This window comes from Ixodes scapularis, unplaced genomic scaffold (genome assembly GCF_016920785.2).
Source record: "Ixodes scapularis isolate PalLabHiFi unplaced genomic scaffold, ASM1692078v2 PGA_scaffold13__105_contigs__length_92229423, whole genome shotgun sequence".
Lineage (NCBI taxonomy): Eukaryota > Metazoa > Arthropoda > Arachnida > Ixodida > Ixodidae > Ixodes > Ixodes scapularis.
This window is the reverse complement of record NW_024609839.1, coordinates 48,408,509-48,417,262: the sequence shown is the minus strand read 5'-3', so window position 1 is coordinate 48,417,262 and position 8,754 is coordinate 48,408,509. Positions and strand designations below refer to the sequence as shown.

At 48.8% G+C, this 8,754-nt stretch overlaps 2 protein-coding genes across 2 annotated transcripts; both read right to left on the bottom strand.

The window, feature by feature from the left end:
- Positions 1-454: 454 nt before the first annotated feature.
- On the bottom strand, positions 455-3,955 carry LOC8036059 (carboxylesterase 5A). Its single transcript, XM_002411646.5, has 2 exons — positions 2,454-3,955; positions 455-2,034 (listed from the first exon to the last, which is right to left on the bottom strand). The coding sequence occupies exons 1-2, from the start codon at positions 3,923-3,925 to the stop codon at positions 1,587-1,589; spliced, it is 1,920 nt and encodes a 639-aa protein (XP_002411691.3). The 5' UTR covers positions 3,926-3,955; the 3' UTR covers positions 455-1,586.
- A 1,875-nt stretch (positions 3,956-5,830) lies between these two features.
- LOC8036061 (carboxylesterase 5A) lies at positions 5,831-8,422 on the bottom strand. Its single transcript, XM_002411648.4, has 2 exons — positions 6,909-8,422; positions 5,831-6,785 (listed from the first exon to the last, which is right to left on the bottom strand). The coding sequence occupies exons 1-2, from the start codon at positions 8,378-8,380 to the stop codon at positions 6,359-6,361; spliced, it is 1,899 nt and encodes a 632-aa protein (XP_002411693.3). The 5' UTR covers positions 8,381-8,422; the 3' UTR covers positions 5,831-6,358.
- Positions 8,423-8,754: the final 332 nt, after the last annotated feature.

The following is an 8,754-nucleotide window of genomic DNA, read 5'->3' as shown; positions in this document are numbered from 1 at the left end:
GACCATTTGCAATCTTCCGTATACCGTAGTTATTATCTGTTACTGCTAGCAAACCAAAAGGTAGGCCTTTCTCGCCTGCCTGTCAAGTTCGGCTTCCGGGACCCGGGTCCACTACTCCGGCCTTCGTCTTCTCCTCCCGATACCTTGGGCTTTGAGCGGATTTGTTTATGTTGACTGCCTTCACTGCAGCTCAATGGACCCTCTCGTTTTCGGGTATGCCGATGTGTCCCGGTAGCCATTCGATAGTAAGTGGAGTTCCCCTTGCGCGCAGTTCAATTGCCACTTTCTTTTGATACACACAAGAGCGCGGATTTCATTGGCCATCGCAGGCTCCAACCTGCTGAGTTCGATTCAATAATGACAGGACATTTGTTTGGCGTAAAACTATTTGTTTAAATTTTATTTGGCACGAACGCGTTGTAATTCACTTATGTACAAAATCTGTAACAGCTCCTTCCACGAAAACTTCGTGCATTTTATTTCCAAGTGCCCACAACAACAAAAAAGTGCGCATAATGACTAGAAGTACCCCTATTCAGGAGAGCCTTGACACATGCTGTCTCAGAAAACAACATACTGAGACACGCGATGTTCACGTGGTTTAGAATTTGTACGGCGGTTGAATACCGCCTACGAAATCGTAATTCACTCACTTCTTCTAAGCTGTACACAAACAGAACTTGACAATCCTACTTTTCCAGGCGAACGAAATGTCTTATTTTATAAATAGTGTGATATTCTTCAAGTCGCTGGTCTTCAAAACAAACACACGCACAGAAGGTGGCCTCAACACTGCAGTAGCGTAACTGATCGCCACAAAAATATAACAGTGGGTCGGAATGTACCAAGGATGGCCAGAGTGACAGGGGCTTAGAGCCGGAGACATAACTACAAAAGTTCAAAAAACCGGAGAAGAAAAAAAAAGGGGGGGAATACTTTTAACAAGAAACGATATGGAGGGAACAGTCATTTCCAGAGGGGACACGTATAATTGTCGACTACAACAAATAACACCAGGCTGCAGAACGTTTCTTCAAGCGCTAAGCATGAATCAATGCATGGTTCGCTAGCCAGCCACTGGCCCTGGTGCTGTTTGCCCATAAAGTTCGAAATTTCTTCGTGAACAATAAAAGAAACAGGGTCAATGAACATATCTATATTTCAAAAGGCAGTCCAGCTGTATGTACGGGGTGTAGTACACGGCTGCCAGCACTGTGAGTTTTTTTTCAATTCTCGAACTATTTTCGTCTTGGGGACACTGAATGGGAGTGGGAGATCACTCATCAGGGAGCCGCGAGCCGCACTTTGACCCGCAAAGAGTCACATGCGGCTCGCGAGCCGCAGTTTGGCCACACTTGGTTTATACACTCGATGTTCGGAACACAGTTTCTTATAGGAGGTATTCACTGGCGCCATATTTGAGGGCGATGTTTAGAGCGCATGCTCAGAACGAGCTCACATTAATAGCCCTCTAAGACCGCCAACCTTGATGGTGCTAAATGCACGCTCCAAAAGGACTGCGGAAACTCGCCGTCAGCACGCGCTCAGCAGCAGCGCACACGGATATGGCCGTCAGTGAATACTCCCTATAGCTTTTCCAGTGAGTGGTACCGAGCCTGTGGTCGGCATAAGAGAGTAACGCTCACAGTCAATGCCACAACCAAGACTACATTACAAACAGCTATGGCAACGATGATAAACCCTGTGCCTCGCGTTGTCGTGGAAAGGTGTTCTGGCAAACTCAACGCGATTCCAGGACGACTTGAGAACAGGAGTGGGCCTGGTTCGGAGGCGAAGGCCCGTGATGACGTCATGGCCATAGAGTGACCTGTCATTATGGGTTGGTGGACGGTCCTATAGGTCCTAGTCTCTTCGAGCAGCGGGACGACTTCGTGCCAAAAAGACGTGGCTCGGTCTAACTTGGAAGGCTTGGCCGTGAGATGTCCAGTGACAAAATGCATCACGTGTTTGCTGTTCCGGTTGTATTCTGGCCACTCCATGTCCCAACGGAGGTCATTGACCAGGCTCGGATCGCTATTCGGAATAGAAAAAAATGTGGAACAGTTGAGAGCATGGTTTGACCCATTTCCCTCGATGAGCTTGTTGCGATACATTAGTTTCTATATTCTGATAAAAAATAAATACAGCAGCAAAAAGAATACACAGCGCTAACACTCGACAGTTCATTTCTTTTGTAACGAAATGTATTGCCACAAAAGCAAACGAAACAATAGAAACAAGACATAGCATCCCTTCATTTCTGTTAATGCATTTCGTTACAAAAAGAAAACGACAGTCGTGAGTCAGCACTGTGTTTGTGTGTGTCTTCCATTGGTCCTTGTTTTTTTGTTTTTTTGCTCTGTTCTATTTATTTTTATTATGTACCGACTCGCCCAACCACACGACTGGCTCAAAAAAAGTGCAAAAAGAAAGAAAAAAAAATAAATACGTACCTATTGTCAGCAAAGTTTCCAAGGGAAAGGGCCATTTTTTTGCTGAGGAGTGTCTCTTCTTTAGGAATATCTTGCTGTTTCAAAACAAGACCCAGGGCGAAAAGGACATCGTCGCCATGAGCGGCACCAATGAAACCCGGTTGGGTTGAGAAAGACGGCCGGTGTGTAAACTGGTAGACAAAAACAGAGCCCTTCTTGTGATGCGAAAGAAGCCTAGCCATTTTTTCCGCATGTGACGCCAGGTACATGTCCCCGCAGAAATGTATATACTGGTGGCGGAAAGTTTCCCTGGCGTGCTGGTAGCGGTACTCGTGAAGAACCACTCTAGCGAGCACATCATCCTTCTTCTTCGTAAAGTCATGCAAGTGATAGTCAACCATCTCATCTAGGTCTTCGGAAGTCAGTGTGTTCCTGAGGAGGCGGTCGTAGAAGTTGGACTTGAGATATTGAAGAGTAAGCAAGCACAGCGAACCTTCGTGCTGGTTCGTCCCAATGATGACGTCTACTGCCTGATGGCGACCTTTCTTTACGGCTTCCATGGGTTCCTCAATAACGAGCTCGCCGTCAAAAACTGGACGGAAAGACTGTCCAATGCGAAGCGAGCTGCTGAGTAAATTCGAAGCAGGCAGTTCTTGCAGGCAACTGACCATGCCAGCAATAGAGTCTCTTTGACATCCGACGGCATTGGCGAGCTTACTAGTTACGTTCAGGGGTGCTGAATCAAAGACGTAGTCACCAACCGCAATTCCGCTCTGCAAGACGGCCCTCTCAAATAGCCTCTCCTTGATGGGACTAGCAAGATGGATGCTACCACTCATGGAGCCCGTGAAGCGTCCCATAAGCGTCACCTTGTCGGGGTTTCCACCGAAGTGCTCGATGTTCTTCTTCACCCACTTGAGAGCCATGCGCTGGTCGAAGAGTCCCGCGTTGCCGGGGGCCTCGGTGGTAAGCGTGCTCAAGAAGCCGAACGCCGCCACCCGGTAGTTGACCGTCACCACTATGACCCTTCCCTGCAGGGCCAGGTAACTCCCGTCGAAGTGACGAGCCACGGCGTAATCGAACCCCTCTCCAGGAAGCCAAACTATGACGGGTAGCCGCTCGGCGTCCTGCAGCTCGGGAACGTAGACATTGAGCGTGAGGCAGTCTTCGCTCATCTCTGTTGAGTCTGTGTCCAAGAGGTTGCTCATAACTTCCTTTAGATGCGGAGGCTGGAAGCAGGACGGGCCGTGCTTGTCGGTGTCCAGCTGCCTTCTCGCAGCATCTTCTTCTATTGGAACGGGCAGAGCAAAGCGGAGCTGACCCAGAGGAGCTCTGGCATAAGGCACGCCAAGAAACTTTTCGACGTGGCCCATGCTGGAAATCCTGGAGCGAACGCCGCGGAGAAGTCCGGACGACGTCTGTACGGCTCTGCGAGTCACTGCCGCGAGAGCGGCTGCGCCGCCGAGCAGGGCGAGCACGAGGATAAGTCGCATGCTGGTTTCTTTCTGGCGATGGAGCAAAAGAAAGCTGGGGGATTTGTCTGATCGTGTCGGCGAACGGCGGTGCCTTATAAAGGCGGTCGTGCGTGGAGAGGGGGCGTGCGAGTGTCTGAAAGCGAGGGAGAGAGGCTTTGAGTAGGACACCATATTATCGAGGTCGTTGAAAATATGCACCGAATAGATCTCTACTACGCGATGACGTCACGACGTTGTGGTGGCGCAGTGGTGCTGATGATGTGGTAGCTCAAATGACGCAATTGCGTTGCCTATGAAGCGTCCATTATTAACACGCACTGATCCAGAAGCCTCCAACTGCAGCAAATATACACTATGAAAGTACCCGTATCCATCTAGCAAAATTACCTGCTTCGACCCTCAATTTAGAGATCATTGTTGATCGCTTCGAGACTTCCAGGCTAAGCTCATGTAAAGTCTATTACTTATCGTGTCCATCCACAGGCAATAGATGGAAGTCAACCTGTTAGGGCAACTGGGTCAATACTTAATTTGATAGCCTTATGTTTCATCGGTAATGATCGTCTACTTTGTGACTGCGACAAATGGCTTTGCATTTCCCGGAAACGAAGCAAAACGCAGTGTCGCTTAGGCACTGTTTAAGGGCCGTATATGTTTGGTGACCAAGTTGTTCCCGCTTCAACTGCGTGAAACTGGCCCTATGACTAGAGCCACTGTTATAGTGTCCTTAATACCGCTTGAGGGCTCAACGGCTTAGCATTGTAAGCTAAATTTGACACAATCCTCAAAACACGACCGTCGCACTTGTGGCACGGATTTTACGCGCTCATCGTGTCTAACAGGCGGGCCTTTTCTTTTTAATTAAAAGAAAAAGTAAGTGCAAGATAAAAACAAAACAAAACAAACAAAAATATAATGATGGCGCTCGTTTTTTTTTATGTTCGTGCTTCCCGGTTTCGTCAATATAGCAAGGTCATTATCTCTGTCAATACGAGCTACTCAAAACCTAGTTAACTCTTGTATAAGCGAGTTTAGTCAACGCGAACAAATCATTCTGGACGGTCTTACTCGCATACTCCGTTAGTCATTCGGTGGTTATAGGGTTGGTTGGTGGAACCATACCGATAAATGGGATTGACTCAAAAAGGGAAAGTAGTCAGATAATCTATGCAGATATCAGGAGGAAGGCGGGAAGCAGATTATCTTTTATCGATATCTCTGTTATGATAACCCGTTTTGAACTTCCGAAAGGGCGCTCATGTGGTGTGCGTGAATATAGACACATCGACTATACGTGGTGAAAGTTGCCTTTCACCACGTATACCATGCAGTATAAAACGACTTGTTGAGACCAGAAACCTTGATCGTGTGGAATAAATCAAGCAAGTAAACCTTACGATATACATTCACACTCTTTGCAGTAGGCGGTACTCTGGGTGAGTCGGTGATCGTTAAATAAAATAATAATTAAAAAAAAAAACAGCGCACAAAAGGACTGGACAGACAGTGCATGCATCTTCTTGTGCATATATTTTGTGTGCTGTTTTTTTTTTTTAATATTATGTCTAACTTTTTGATTTACACTTTTTTAAAGCTGAGTCCATTCTTTCTTTGTTGACACCGTAGTAAAACAAAAGACACTGTTGCCTTTAAAAAAGTTTTTTTTTTTTTTTTCAAGTATTGTTTTTAATTTTTGTTTGGTACTTCTTTTCCGGGCAACAAGACTATTTTGCTTATTTATGTGCGACATAAGCTTGGCCGATCTTTTGAGTAATGCTACAATAACCTAATTAAAGGCAATTCGTATTTTGTACAAGTGTAATGAAAAGCAATAAAAAATAGCACAGGGCTTTAGAAGCAACTCTCATATAAGGACGATCCGCTTGGCAAGCAGCAAATAAGAGTAAAACAGCTCCCACCACATTCACGTAAAAAAAGATTGCTTTTATTATCATCTTTGATGAAGAGTGTCGATGCAAATATGTACAAAGAGCGTAGAAAACTTCACAGAGTTCCACGTTAGATCATCATTTCTTGTTCTCAGGTTGACAATGTAAGGAATTCGTGCCCTCAAACTGTGACTAGAAGGAACACGATTCGTATATACAGCGATGACAATGAAACATTTCTAAGTGTAGAATGACATGCAATTCGATATTTACAGTGCTATTTACAATGTCTTGACCTAATGAATGTCAATCTATATACAATGCTGCTGTCGTTACAGCGATGATTAAATGCGGTAATCGTAGCCCTCCATCGGCATGAAAAGTGCGTTTTTTTTTTTTCATAAATAACATCGACTTGAGTTTCTGACCGTGGGGATCCTTGTAAAACACCTCTTGAATCACTTTTTGCTTTTTTTTGGAGGGACAACTATTTCACGTGAGAATGCGATGAAAAGTCTATGTACATTATTTTCACGAGTTTTCGCTTAACTTTCGATGCGGCTTAAAATTTCTGTAACGTGTGATACCTCGAGTCAGGCCTGCACAACTTGGTGATGCTCACAGCAGCCACCACTAACAAAACGATATTACAAACTGCCATTGCGACGATTATGTATGTCGCGCTCTGCCCTGCAGACGGTGTTTGATGTTCCAAGTTGACCGTCGACGCGGAGCGACTAGCAGACACGAAAGACTTGGATGACGTGAGAGCCATGGAGTGACCAGCAATGGCAGGTTGATGCAGGGCCGGGACAACGCCGTTCAGTTCGACCAGGGGCACAATTTCGTGCCAGAAGGAGGTGGCCCTGTCAAGTTTAGAATGCCTCGCCATCGGGCGCCCGGTGGTGAAATGCATCACGTGCTGGCTCTCCTGGTTGTATTCGGGCCAGTCCAAGTCCCAGTCCAGGTCATCGACCACGCTCGGATCACTGTAGATTAAAAACAAACAAAACCGTTAGTGACCCAATTCGAGCTGTATCAATCGATAAGCTGCCTGCTGTATAACGGCAATAGCCTGAAAAGATTAGGAGAAAAACAGAGGAGATACGAACCTATCGAGAGCGAAGTTTCCCAGGGAGAGCGCCATCTTTTTGCTGAGGAGGGCCTCCTGTTTAGAGATGTCCTGTTGCTTGAGAACGAGACCCAGGGCGAAGAGGACGTCGTCGCCGTGAACAGCCCCAACGAAGCTCGGTTGCGTTGAGAACGATGGACGATGCGCGAACTGGTAGACGTAGACGGAACCCTTCTTGTGCCGGGACAGAAGCCTGGCCATCTGCTCGGCGTGCGAGGAGACATACATGTCTCCGCAAAACTGGAGGTACTGGGACCGCAGGCCATCCTTGACGTGTTGGTAACGGTACTCATGAAGAACCACCCTGGCGAGAGTGTCTTCCCCAGTTTTCGTAAAGTCTTGCAGGTGGAAGCGAATCATTTCTTCAAGATCATCCGTGGTAAGCTTGTCCTTAAGAAGGCGGTCGTAGTAGTTGGACTTCAGGTACTGGAGCGTGAGCAAACAGAGCGAGCCTTCGTGTTGGTTTGTACCGATGACGACGTCCACAGCCTGATGGCGACCCTTCTTGACAGCTTCCATGGGCTCTTCAACGATCAGGGATCCATCAAGGACTGGCCGGAAAGACTGTCCAATTCGAAGCGAGTTGCTTAGCAGCTCCGAAGCCCGAACGTTCTTCAAACAACTGACCATGTCAGGGATGGAGTCCTTCTGGCAGCCGACGACCTCGGACAGCTTCCTGGTGGCGTTGAGCGGCGAAAAGTCGAAGACGTAGTCCCCAACCGCAATCCCGCTCTGCAAGACGGCCCTCTCAAACAACCTCTCCTTGATGGGACTGGCAAGGTGGATGCTCGCGCTCATTGATCCCGAAAAGCGACCCATGAGCGTCACCTTCTCGGGATTTCCGCCAAAGTGCGCGGCGTTCTTCTTTACCCACTTGAGAGCCATGCGCTGATCGAGGAGTCCCACGTTGCCCGGAGCGTCTGGCGTGAGCGTGCTCAGGAAGCCGAAGGCCGACACTCGATAGTTGACCGTCACCACGATGACCCGCCCCTGCAACGCCATGTAACTCCCGTCGAAGTGACGAGACATGGCGTAATCGAAGCCTTCGCCGGGTAGCCAGACGATGACGGGGAGCCGGCCAGCGTCGTCGACTTCAGGAACGTAAACATTAAGCGTGAGGCAGTCCTCACTCATCTCCGTTGACGTGGTGTCCAGCAGATCGCTGATGAGTTGCTTCAGGTGTGGTGGCTGGTAGCAGGACGGTCCATGTTGACTCGAGTCCAGGTGTCTGCTGGCGGCGTCTTCTTCCAGGGCTACAGGAGGCGCGAACCGGAGCTGACCGACCGGAGCCTGAGCGTAGGGAACGCCCAGGAAGCGATGGACGTAACCGAGGTTGGAGACCTTTGAGCGAACGCCGCTGAGAAGTCCGGATGACGTCTGTACGGACCGGTGACTGGCCGTCACCAAGACGGAAGCGGCGCCCAGAAGGGAAAGCACGAGGGCGAATCGCATGGTGGGTTTTCTTTCTGGCGCAGGAGCCAAGAAAGCAAGAGCTGTTCTGATCGTGTCGGCAAACGGCGGTGCCTTATAAAGGCTGTCGCTCGGAGAGGGAGCGGGAGAGGCTGGCGGGAGAGGGGACAGCTTGAATGAGCGCCTATCTCGCGCGAGGAGAAAGAAGAATACCTGTCTCTGCCAGTGACCCCATTCAGCGCAGCGGTGTGGACGAACTCGACCGCCCCCCCCCCCCCCTTTTTTTTTTGTGATGGGAGAGGGTGGGGGGGCTGCTCCCGTGTCGCCTTTACCGTGAGCGGCCCGCGGGAAAGTGAAAACGCAGGGGTGACAACGGAAAGCTACCTTGAACAGTTAGCGGCCCACGTGGAGCGCCG